This window comes from Hyperolius riggenbachi, chromosome 5 (genome assembly GCF_040937935.1).
Source record: "Hyperolius riggenbachi isolate aHypRig1 chromosome 5, aHypRig1.pri, whole genome shotgun sequence".
Classification (NCBI taxonomy): Eukaryota; Metazoa; Chordata; class Amphibia; order Anura; family Hyperoliidae; genus Hyperolius; species Hyperolius riggenbachi.
Genome location: NC_090650.1, coordinates 285555826 through 285569389, shown reverse-complemented (window position 1 = coordinate 285569389; position 13564 = coordinate 285555826). Strand labels below are relative to the sequence as shown.

The window sequence follows — 13564 nt, the reverse complement described above, 5'->3', positions numbered from 1 at the left end:
GATCATTCAATTTATCTCCAAATTAAAAAAGACTTAAAGTGAACCTCCAGACTAAAAATCTACTCAGCAGCACTGAAAAGGCCTTGTGTTTCTTTAACAGTTTCACAGCATCAGAACTTTGTTTTTCTTACCGAAGTCTCATTTTTAGCTGCATTTTTAGCTAAGCTCCGCCCCATCAAAGAACACTGCCCGGGCTTTTTTCCCCTAATGCTGTGCAAAGCATGATGGGATTTCTGATGTTGTTGTTCTCGTTGCCTAGCAACTGGGAAGGGTGATCAGCACACAGGACAGTTGGAACTGTGTCTCATGGAGCCTATCACCTCCTTTCAACCAAAAAGATGGCTGCCCTCATGAAATCACAAACATTTGCCTGTTCTTTTAAAACAGGGTGGGTAAGAGATTATATTACTTATCTATTTTAACTAATGTAACTTAATGACAGTATGTTTGTTTAGGCTGAAGTTCCTCTTTAAGCTTTGTTCAGAGTGGTGCATTGTGGCAAAATGGTTGCTTTGTAATGCGGCTTGAGGCACTGCAATGGACCACCTATGCAACATTCATAGTGTGGTGAGTGTTTTGTAGTATAATGGTGTGCAGCATGCAGTGCATTACCACAGAACGAATACGTTAACAGTGACAGTGCAGCATACTTTTCATTGACTGTATACTTCACTGACGGCTTGTGACACAAACCAAGAAACTTTATACATTCGTAAAAGAAAAGTTCTGGAGACTACGGTAAATTAATCGTAATCGATAGCATGCGCTATTCGTGCAGCGAGAGGGCGCATATGGGTCTGCATGGAATATTTAACTAGAAAGAAGAATCTGATCCCAAGGCCTAGGAGAAAGAAAGAATGTAACTTTCCCCCATCATGGCGGAGCTGCAAGTGATATTTGCATTTATTGGCTCATTAGGGATTGCTCTATAAATTAAGGTGGCCAAACACAGTTTTTGTCAAAGCTATCATTTGATGGAATCTGCTGGAATTTGATGCCGTAAACAATTCCCGATCTACCAATTTGCAGCAGAAATTGGTCAATAAGGTCGATCAGACATGATGGAAATTTAGCCCGATTGGTGGTGGAGGGGAGCACGTTGCTAGCGGCGTTCAAAGCGACGTTACAGCAGAAATTGGTCAATAAGGTCGATCACGCAAGATAGAAATTTAGCTCAATTGGTGGTGAATGGGAGCACATTGCTAGCGACGTTCAAAGCTATGTTGAGCAGATAGGTGAGAGTCTGTTACACTGCATGGCCCTTAAGGGTGGCTTAGGCCCACCAGGCATGTACAGATTTCAAAGATTGTGTGCTATAATCAATTGAAAATCTATGTGCAGTGTGTGGAGGGATTTAAGCAAATAGATCCCTCTGTGATCAGAGAGGGATTTATCTGTTGGCAATATTGACCAGTATATGGCCCCTTTTATACTCGTGCCTAGGGCAGCCTGCTGTGGGATCACCGCACCACACCAAACCATACTTCATATGACCCTGCAGCAGAGGGCGACAACACGGTCATATGAATATCGAATTGAGATTTTTGCCGCAGGGACGCTGAACGGTCCATGATGATGCATGCGGAATGCGAAACAATTGACAACCGGAAGATCTGTATGCTGGGTGTACCCAGGAAGGGTTAAGCATTGCCTTAAGGTAAATGGGAACCGTGATGTTAAAAAAAAATGGAGATACTTACCTAAGGAGAGGGAATGTTCTGGGTCCTAATGAGCCTTCCCTCTCCTTTCCGGTACCCTTGGTGCTTCGCTGTCCCCGGAAGCAGTATTTGACTAATTTTGCCAAATACTGCTTGCTCGGCTGGCAAAGGTGACTTTGGAAAGTCTTCGGGAACCCAAGTGCTCCTGAAGACGGGCCGCTAAATACTGCGCGTGCGCAGTATGGAGCCACCTGTCTTTGGAAGAACTTGGCTCCAAAAAGTCTCCCGCGGCAGGGGATTCAAACGGGGAATCCTGCACTGCACCGAGGGCACCGGGAGAGGAGAGGGAAGGCTCATTAGGACCCAGAGCCTTCCCTCTCCTTAGGTAAGTATCTGGTTTCTTTTTTTTAAGACGATTCCCATTAGCTTTAAATTGTACTGTCTGCTGGATACTTGCAATTAAACACAGCACTGTGCATTTTACTAGTACCCACGTGTTCTTTGGTTTTGAATGCTGTTTTGCTTACACAGTATTGGAGCAATACGCAGATGCAAGTTCACAGTTTCTAAGTCAGACCTGACTGCATGAACTGTGTTTCCATTCTCTAAAGATAAGATCAATAGGCCCACCCCTGTTCAGTGATGTACTCCCTGCTGTACAGGAAGTATGTCACTGGGATTCCCGTTGGTGCGCGCTGCGTCATATGCGTTTCGTCATTTACACCTACTGTGCCGCCATAGACTTGCATTACTGCATAATACATGTGGTAAGGACGAATCATGCGGTAATGCACGGATGACTTTGTGACGGGATTGCAGCAATTTGACTACTTCCGGCGCAGGTAAGTTTGAAAGTCTCCATAGACTTTCATTGCCTTTCCGAAAAAGGTGAGTGCCTGCGGCGGCGTTATGCAGTAAGTGTAAAAGGGCCCTCAGAGATGCTTAATTTGGGTGGCTTGCCTTGAGCTAGTGGTTATACATTTTCTCTTAGCTATAGAACTTTGTTGATGTTCCTTGTCCGGGGCCAGAACTCAAGAAGCATGTAATCCATTTTATCAGGTGACAGATTTGTAAGGGTCTAATTTGCTGGTCATAATCGTGATACATCAGGTGATCACAGCGAATCAAAAGCCTTAAGGTTCCTTTTAATGGTACAATTTTTATGAACGATTCTTTATTCCAATTTAGTACATTGTAAATAATTGGTTGATGATTATTGTATTCATCCAACAATGGTACAATTTTATTTTAGCTAACACCGGATACGATCATTCAAATCCCCAAAATCCCCTGAGCGGGTCAATAATTCGGCTATTTACGATTAACTATGATTGCTCTTCATCTGTCTTTAGCAACTGCTGACTCTTTATATGCGATTCAAGCTGGATTAGCTGATTGAAATAAAAAACATGTTCATAAAAGTTGTAAAGTTAATGGGAACCTCTATAAATACATAATCTAATCATACAGATTACATGCTTCTGCATAAGGGCTGTACCTTAACATTACGATACTACGGTGTGCCCTCTGCAGGAGACGACAGTGTCACATTGGATGGTTGGCCAGTCGGAGGGTCATACCTTTTGGGGTTTATTTAAGGCCAAAAGTGTGTGTGGAGAAGGGGGGATGGCGTATGCAATGGGGAGCTTATTTGCAAGTATATATGGTAATTAGTACAGTAATGTACTCTCAAGGGCTGCTGAGATAGTATCTGTTACCTGCACAACATCAAGCAGTCAGAGCTGAGGCACCTGACAAAATATGACTGGTTGAGGAATAGGTGGGTGGGTTGTTGATCTTAGCTGCAGTGATCCTCTAATATACCCAAAAAATAAAAACACAAAATTGCCGAGACACTATGTAAACTTCTACCAGGTATATTACATAACAATCCCATCAGGGCATAAATGACAGTTGTGTACTGTTTATGAAGATGTGAAAGCCCAGTGGGGTGTGAAGTGTGTTAGTTCATATATACGGCAGTACATGTACAGTAATGTATCAGTGGGAAGTCTGCATCATCCTTTTACAAGGCAGCTGATCATCTTTAATGAAGTGAATGTAATATGCCAATCTAGCTCAGTGATATAAGGGATGAAATGACAGATCTTGTTTGAAGACGCTATCAAGAGACATTAGATCTGCTGCCATTGTTCTTTTTTTTCTACTTTACCAGTCTAATGCATCATATATTGAACACATTTAATTCTGCAAGTAAAAGTGTATATTCTTTTTAAAAGTGAAATGCATAAAGAAGTGTCATAAAATATGTTTACATTTTCTGATTTTTTTAATACATGTTTTAGCTAAGTATATTAATGACAGAGGTTCCTTCCAAAATAAAAATGAATGGAATGGAATCATGGATGCTGCATCTACATAAATATGTTCTCCATGTGTTTGCCTACGTTTTCTCTAACTGCTTTGTTTTCTCCCACAACCCAAAAACATTCTTCTGGGTTAGCTGACTTTTCTGTAAAAACTGTCACTAGCCTTTGCCCGGTTGGGATATAAGATTGTGAACCTCTCTGGAGGACAGTCATGAGAATTGTTTAGTGAGTACTGGGAAATGTTACAGGATGCAACCAGCCAGGTGCATTTAATGTATTTATTGCAAGATCTACAGACATGCAATAGACAAAACTTTGTACTTTGCCAATTAATGTAAATGTCCCATGATGTAGTAAAAAGGGGAGCACCACCACGATTGTGGTTGAGCTTGGGTCATATCTGCTACCACCATAAAGCCCAGCTCTATAGAGTGTATAACTTATTGTAGTCCTATTGACAGATGCTCCAATCTTTTTTGTGGAACTTTGCAACTCCTGCAGGGTTATCTTTGGCCTCTGTGCTGCCCGTCTGATGAATGCCCTTCTTGCCCGGTCTGTGAGTTTTGGTGGGCAGCCCTCTCTTGGCTGGTTTATTGTGGTATCATGTTCTTTCCATTGGAAGATGACGGATTTGATAATGCTCTGGGGGATATTTAAAGCTTTGAATATTTTATTTATAACCCAACCCTGACTTGTACTTCCCAACATCTTTGTTCCTGACTAGTTTGGTGAGCTCCTTGATCTTCATGGTGCGATCCCTATTGTTTAGTGGTGTTGAAGCTTCGAGAGCATTTCTGAAAAGCTTTGTTTATAATGACAGGTTATGAACACTTAGATTGCACACAGGTGGACTTCATTTCACTAATGATGTGATTTTGAAGTGATTGGTTGTAACGGGCTTCATGGCAATGAGGGTAAATGCATAGATGCACATGCCAATTTTCAGTATATATATATATATATATATATATATATATAAAATTCATTGTAATATATATTTTTCTTGTTCCACTTCACCCACGTGGACTATTTTGTGCAGATATACCACAATAAAAAAAGATTAAGTAACATTAAAATTATAGGTTGGAATGTAACAAAATACTGTATGTACTCACATATAAGCCGAGGCACCCACTTTTCCATCAGAAACCAGGAAAAAGTGATTGACTTGCGTATAAGCCCCCTCCCCAGTATTGCCCTCAGTACACGTCAGCACCCCATCCCCCATAGCCAGATGTGCTCCAAGGATGATACAGCTGTGTCTGAAGATGCTACTAAATGGGGTCATAAATATGAGACACAGCGATTCCCACACAGGAAGAATCCCCAATAATTGTACCGCTGACACATTGCTTGCACGCTCCGCTACACAAGCCAAGGGGACACAGGTACTTTTGTGCAATACACTCTGCACATCATGTTGCAAGGGATGGGGGTCACAGACACAGCAGGGAACCAGTTGGCAAGAGTAGGATGACTAGTACACGATCTTTACATTCTTCTGCCAGTAACAAATACCTGCTCCACCATCCGTTCTGCTCCACTGACCCACATATAAGCTGAAGGGGTTACTTTTCAGTACACTTTTTTGTGCTGAAAAATTAGGCCCCGTTCACACTTGCGTTTTTGGAAAAAACGGACCGGATCCGGACTGTACCGGACTGGACCCGTACGGTTCCTATCCGGATCCGGTCCGTTTGCATACGTTTTTCATCAGGTATGAATATGGCTGCGATCCGGATCCGTTTTTTTAAAGAGATACACACTATAACACACTAACACACTATTACACACTATATAAAAGTGGAATACATCACAATCAAACAAAACACATATGAAAAGCCACAAGCCCCCCAAAACAACACTTGTAGTCAACATACCCTCTACCACTTGCTGTCTGTGGTTCAGATGTTCGAACCCCTCCACGTACAATGCTGGGCCCATGTGTCCCCATCCAAAATGGCCGCTATTACCAAAGAAAACGCATAGGAAGTGGGGTAGAACGTCCTGTTTTTATAGCCAGTGTGTTCTGTGCTTTCCGTTTCCCATTGGTTTCTATTGTCGGATGGTGCAGTCAGGCTCCGGTCCGGGTACGTCCGCCGGATGATCCGGACCTAAAAAATAGAGCATGTTGGAAAAGTGTCCAGAGTCCGGATCCAGTCCGGCTCCGGTCCGTACGGAACGGACGCGTGTGTACGGCCGCATAGACTTTGCATTGCTATGCCGAACGTCCGTTCCGTTACAGTACAGTATACAGTATACGGTCCGGATCCGGCCCGGCGAATCCAGACAGCGAACGCTAATGTGAACCGGGCCTTAGGCTTATACGCGAGTACATAAGGTAAGTACAAAGCACCAAGTGGGGTGAATATATATATATATATATATATATATATATATATATGTATATATATATATATATTTGCAAGAGGAATACAGATATTACACAGGCAGAGGTGCCACTAGAAGTCATGGGGACCTATAGCAGGGAACACTTGAGTAGTAGCACATTCCATCATGGATAAGTAGATGTGGCTGAATACACTCGCAATGTGTAAATCATATGTGAGAAGAAATTGTTACCCCCACTAATGCACAGAGGCAGACCTGCAGGATGCCTGTGTTGTACAGTGTGCAGTTAGGGTGTAGTAGATGAGAATCAAAACACATTGTTTTCATAGCTTAGGGTCATGCCACATGAGCAAGTGTAACAAATGCTCATTGCTGGCAATATATCACTAGCAAGGGATTCACAGGATTGCAACAACAATTAATATTGTCACTGTCTTGCTGGTAGAGTGATTTCTTGACTTTTTACTACTACCTGAGATGCTGCTGACACTGAGTTGACAGGAATAGAGCAACAGAATGCTGTGATCACTAGTGACAGAGCAATACGGGTTTCTGTTAACATGCTGCATTTTGGCAATTCCTTGCAATCATTTATTTTTCCAGCTGGGAGCATGTGACATGGTTCTTCATTTCTAGACACCCCTGGCTTCTTTTTAGATTTGTGATTTAACACGTTGGGCATTTTGCAAGCATTCAAGTTATTTTTTCCCTAACATTTCTGGTCCCTTAACTGATGTCTTCTTTTTTATTTTAAATGACACAAACCTTATTTGCTACTCCCAAGAGTGGATATTAAAACAGATACCTTAAAGCAGATCCGAGATGAAAGACTAACTATAACAAGTGAAAATTGCGCAAAAGGTGGATCAGCGCAACACCAGGCCGACTCCGAATGGCCTCCATCAGAGATGCGCTGAGCCTCCTCAGGAACTACAAACGCACCTTGAACCCAAACAGAAGCTCTGCATATACACCAAAAGCATGGCTGTTAAGTGGGAGCAGCTGACCAAAAACGAATTACATTAGTACATAGCAAGGAAATGAGCAGCGCTACTTAAAAACAGACTAGTGCCTACCTGCAAAAGAGTGCAAGCCCCACTTGTGGGGTCGAATACACACCGAGCATACACATGACCTGTCTACCACTAGAGGAGGATGTTGGTTTCCATTCCATTTTTGATTTTATTTGATTAGCTGCACCCAGGCTATGCAAATACATAGATTAGGATTTAGTTAGTGTTAGGCCCCTCCCATGGAGGATTGACTTCTTCGCAGTGGGAGGGACGAGTACTTAATAGGTTGCATGCAAGCTGTTAATGGAAACCAACATCCTCCTCTAGTGGTAGACAGGTCATGTGTATGCTCGGTGTGTATTCGACCCCACAAGTGGGGCTTGCACTCTTTTGCAGGTAGGCACTAGTCTGTTTTTAAGTAGCGCTGCTCATTTCCTTGCTATGTACTAATGTAATTCGTTTTTGGTCAGCTGCTCCCACTTAACAGCCATGCTTTTGGTGTATATGCAGAGCTTCTGTTTGGGTTCAAGGTGCGTTTGTAGTTCCTGGGGGGGCTCAGCGCATCTCTGATGGAGGCCATTCGGAGGCGGCCTGGTGTTGCGCTGATCCACCTTTTGCGCAATTTTCAATTTTCGATTTTATTTGATTAGCCGCACCCAGGCTATGCATATACATAGGTTAGGATTTAGTTAGTGTTAGGCCCCTCCCATGGAGGATTGACTTCTTCGCAGTGGGAGGGACGAGTACTTAATAGGTTGCATGCAAGCTGTTAATGGAAACCAACATCCTCCTCTAGTGGTAGACAGGTCATGTGTATGCTCGGTGTGTATTCGACCCCACAAGTGGGGCTTGCACTCTTTTGCAGGTAGGCACTAGTCTGTTTTTAAGTAGCGCTGCTCATTTCCTTGCTATGTACTAATGTAATTAGTTTTTGGTCAGCTGCTCCCACTTAACAGCCATGCTTTTGGTGTATATGCAGAGCTTCTGTTTGGGTTCAAGGTGCGTTTGTAGTTCCTGGGGGGGCTCAGCGCATCTCTGATGGAGGCCATTAGGAGGCGGCCTGGTGTTGCGCTGATCCACCTTTTGCGCAATTTTCAATTTTCGATTTTATTTGATTAGCCGCACCCAGGCTATGCATATACATAGGTTAGGATTTAGTTAGTGTTAGGCCCCTCCCATGGAGGATTGACTTCTTCGCAGTGGGAGGGACGAGTACTTAATAGGTTGCATGCAAGCTGTTAATGGAAACCAACATCCTCCTCTAGTGGTAGACAGGTCATGTGTATGCTCGGTGTGTATTCGACCCCACAAGTGGGGCTTGCACTCTTTTGCAGGTAGGCACTAGTCTGTTTTTAAGTAGCGCTGCTCATTTCCTTGCTATGTACTAACTATAACAAGTAACTTGTCTATATATCTTATGTACAGTTTAGATGGTTTAAACAGCAAATCTGTCTGCATACAGCTTTAATAGAATATGATTATTTCTTCCTGTGATACAATGACAGCAGCCATGTTGTTTGTAAACATATCACACAGCCAAGCTTATCTGCACCATCAGCACTCAGACTGTGAAAAAAACCTAATCCTCCCTCATCCCCTCTGCCTCTGAAATCTCTGGCTAGTAATACCTCCCCCTCCTCCTGCCCAGACTGAGCTCCCATGAGCCCTTGCTACTACCAAGGCTCTCTTAAAACGGTGGGCAGAGCTTGTTTAGTTGATTGGGAAGTAGAGTATTAAAACATAAAACAAAAAAGTATTTGGCTTGAGGAATGCCCTATAAACAATAGGAAAGGAACACAATTATGCAATGAGTAAAAGTTCATCTCGGATCCACTTTAAAGCTGTGTAGTTGTGCATTATTTTAACTGTCTACATGTGTAGTTTACTGAGCTAATAAGGCTAGGTTCACAGTGGTCTTTGTTCCCTGTAACAGCAGGAATGCAATGGAACGAGAAAGCAGTGCTGCATGTTATCTGTGCATGATTTTGGATACAGTGAATCATACAGTCAATGAAAGGCATGCTTCACTGTCACTGTTAAGGCGTGCATTTTGAGGTAACACACTGCATGCAGTGTGTTGGTATGCTGCATGCCGTTATACTGCATCTGCCACACTGTGAACATCTCTATAGGTGGTGCATTGCAGTATGGCAAGCCACCCTACAAAGCCGCCGTTATGTAACACCGTAATGCACCACTGTGAACGCAGCCTAACACATTTAGATATATTATGACATTTATGCTGAGTAAGATTTCTGAAAATACAGCTCTGTACTTCTTTTTTTAGGGTCTTGCTTCATTCGGACTGATCAGTTAGATGGTGAAACTGACTGGAAGCTGAAAATTGCCGTGAGCTGTACCCAGAGGTTACCAGCTTTAGGAGTAAGTGACTGTTCATTGCCTTGCTCGTACATCACTTGTAAACAAGTTCAATGCAAATTATTTGCAGCTTGGAACTGGTCCACTAAAAAATCATCGGAATTTGTTAGGCCCAGTTCCAAGTTGCATACAGTTTGCATCACATTTGCATGCACATTTAAATCATCAGCATTTCATTGACCATCTCTACACCAGATATGTGTGTATACCTTCTTCTTATATATTCAAGTATAAGGAAAGCTTCCTAAAGTTTACCACCTGTTAACAGTGAAAGGTGAACTGACCAAGTCTGTGGAAATGACTAGTTCCAAATAGCCACATTTGTAGTCCAAAAGTTGCTGTTACATCATCCTGGTTAAGCTTCTGTCTGGGAAGGTTCTTGTTATCCCATTCTCTAGTGGTGCTCAGTTGACAACTTTTGTTCTTTAAATACACTTGTAAGGGCCTTTTATAAAATTGGGTGATTTCAGACTGCTACTTGTTTTGCAGTTTTTAAAAAAAAAGATTGCTGATTTTATAACACCAAATTAAAAAAAAAGTGATCAGAGTTTGTTCTCTGCCAACCAGTGCTGTTTGCTGTACTGCAAATCAAATGGTGAAGAAGCGAAGTTAACTAAATTGGAGAAATTGCTTGCTATCTGTGCATATTTTGTACCTAGAAAATTTGACACCAGTTGCTGATTATTTACAGACCCCCCCCCCCCCCCCATACATTTTGTTTGATGGGTTGAGGCGCTGAGCGTGTCGGTGCAAATTTTGGGATCTTTTGGGAGAAGAGGTTGTCAGGATGTGGACAGGGTTAACCGTTATGAAACTCTGTACACTATACAGTGGTGCAGAGGATGTCAGTGCTACGTAAATACACAATAATAATATGGTAGGTAATTAGACTATGACTATGGTATGATTCGATTGCAAGCTCCTCTGAGGACAGTCAGAAACGGGGGACATCGATAGAGGGGGGTGCATAAGGGGGGGGGGGGGGTAAAGAGGTAGAGGCACAACACAGAGAGCCTGGTAGGAGAGGAGTAGAAGACCTCTCACCAGGACTGCAGAAATTACCACTGCTGTTTGGAAGGGACATGCTGTTAAAAGAAGCCACTAAAATCTGAAGAGAGGAAAGGGTCATGGGGAAGACAACAGGGTGGGAGGGGGAGCTGGGAAAAGAGATAAGATTACTTACAATCAAGCTAATCTAAATTGTCTGAAGCTTACTTCTCTGCTCACTACAGAAGTCGGCTGTCAGCACCTGTATCACTGGCTTCTGCAAAAGCAGACTGCCCTGCACTATTGATAAATTACTTTGATCAGGATAAACAATCAATAGTCCAGGGCACTCTGGTATTACAGCAGCCAGTGCACATGGCTACTAATGACAGGCAACTTCTGAAGCACTAAACACATCCGCCACCTCTCCCTGCTAATTTCCCAGATGCAGCACAGCAATCGTTCTCTTTACTCACCCTGCTGCTCTGCACATGCACTCACTGCAGGCTGTGTGTAGATAGCAAGGAGATGTATTGCCCATGGGACAGAAAGGGGGAGGGATGTTACATCTAGTGCAGAAAGTCTTACAGTACCCTGCACTGCCTGCTGCTGTTTTCCCGAATGTTGCCCAAACTATGAAAAAAGGTTCTAGGTGGAAGAACACAGTGGCTGAGCACCACGGCGGCACCCCTAGCCATGGCTATACCCGGTGCTTGTGAGCACATGCAGCCCTATGGTAGGTACGCCACTGTATCTGTGGTCACTAATTCTGAAATGAAAAAGATGTTGTGTGGAGCCCATTGACTTTCAGACCTCGTACCAGTACTTTTTTAACATGTCTTAGAAACAAACATTACTGTTCTTCATTGTAGCCTATGGAGTTTATCACTTTGACAGTAGAGAACCCTATTTGGTATTCAGTAAAGTGGTTATTTGGAGCTTGTTTAATACACTGATCGACATTTGCATGTTTTAATGTAAAAGGTGATAACGTGTAAAAAATTGCAATTAAGTTAACTGACACATTTTGATAAAGTCTATTTTTTTATTTCCAAAATAATGGGGCATTCTGGGAGAAGAGGCTATTTGTCCTTCTATAACTCGGTCTTCTAGAAAGTTGGAGATCAGAACACTATATTTTTATCTAGTTTTTATATAGCAACGACATCTTCGGCAACGCTGTACAGAGTATATAGTCTTATCACTTAACTTCCCCTCAGAGGGGCTCACAATCTAATCCTTACCATATTCTAGGGCCAATTTAGGGGAAGCCAACTGACTTGTCTTCTGTGAGGTAAATCTAGAGCAGGGGTGTCAAAAATAAATACAAGGCGGAATTGGACATTGAGACCAAGACGCACTCCAACCTCAATACCTGGTGCCTACCTCCCTCCCTTATACATTTCCCTTGTGTCTAATGGCCCCCTCTCTCCCCTATACAGTTCCCTGGTGTCTAGTGCCCCCCCCCTCTCCCTTTATACAGTTCTGGTGTCTAGTGGTCCTTCTTCCTCTATACAATTCCTGGGTGTCTAGTGCCCCCCCCCCCTCCCTCCCATCTACAATTCACTGTTTTCTAGTGACCCCTTCCCTCCCCTATATAGTTCCTTGATGTCTAGTAGACCCACTTCCTCCCCTATACAGTTCCTTGTTGTCTAGTGCTTTCCCCCTCTCTCCCCCATATGGCTTCCCTGATGATCTAGGACTTCACCTCCAATATAGCTTCCCTGGTGGGTTAGTGTGGACCAAACATAATGCAAAGTCAGGAAACCAGTTGTCGGCCAAATCTGATGGTTCTGTGGGCCAGATTTTGCCCACGGGCCAGAGTGTGACATGTATGATCTAGAGCTTGTTCCCTTAGTGTATTTCCATTCAGAGCTCATTTATTTATGAATCAGGATCAGATGGAACAGGACCCTATTTGGCTACAGTGGTTTGTGATCTATAGCTGCTTTAGCAAATAAAAAAAGAGAAGTAAATTCTAATTCAGTAGGCCGTCAAATTTCAACCTAGCCACATGGGTAGCTGTACTTTCCCATTTCTGTGCCTGGATATGCATTTTAAAGGGGAGCTGAAGAGAGGGTTATATGGAGGCTGCCATGTTTATTTCCTTTTAAGCAATACCAGTTGCCTGGCAGCCCTGCTGATCCTCTTCCTCTAATACTATTAGCCATAGCCCCTGAACAAGCATGCAGCAGATTAGGTGTTTCAGACTTTAAACTCAGATCTGACAAGACTAGCTGCATGCTTGTTTCTGGTGTTATTCAGATACTACTGCAGAGAAATAGACCAGCAGGGCTGCCAGGCAACTGGTATTGATTAAAAGGAAATAAATATGGCAGCCTCCGTATACCTCTTACTTCAGTTCCCCTTTAACATGTGGCAACCAGAAGTAGGATACGGATGGTGGTTTTGGGCTCTAAAAAATAAAAGCTGCAATACTGGTCAGGCAAAACGAGCCTGGCAGCCAAGGAGCATGATCTGGACCTGTTGGGAAAGCCCCAGGATAGACCAAGGCGGGGCCTTAAAGAGACACTGAAGCGGAAAAAAAATGATGATATTATGATTTGTATGTGTAGTACAGCTAAGAAATAAAACATTAAGATCAGATACATCAGTCTAATTGTTTCCAGTACAGGAAGAGTTGAGAAACTCCAGTTGTTATCTCTATGCAAACAAGCCATTAAGCTCTCCGACTAAGTTAGTCGTGGAGAGGGCTGTTATCTGACTTTTATTATCTCAACTGTAAGTAAACTGTTTACTTTTTCTCTGCTAGAGGAGAGGTCATTACTTCACAGACTGCTCTGAAAGACTCATTTTGAATGCTGAGTGTTGTGTAATCTGCACA

At 42.9% G+C, this 13564-nt stretch overlaps 1 protein-coding gene across 3 annotated transcripts in view; it reads left to right on the top strand.

Annotated features, from left to right (window-relative positions):
* The window catches only part of ATP9B (ATPase phospholipid transporting 9B (putative)), a 409962-nt gene that overhangs the window by 141228 nt on the left and 255170 nt on the right, over window positions 1-13564 (top strand). For all 3 annotated transcript variants that reach the window (XM_068237042.1, XM_068237043.1, XM_068237044.1), the window contains exon 8: window positions 9641-9735. In XM_068237042.1, the coding sequence (XP_068093143.1) occupies window positions 9641-9735 (95 nt within the window). The remainder of the gene's footprint in view (window positions 1-9640; window positions 9736-13564) is intronic.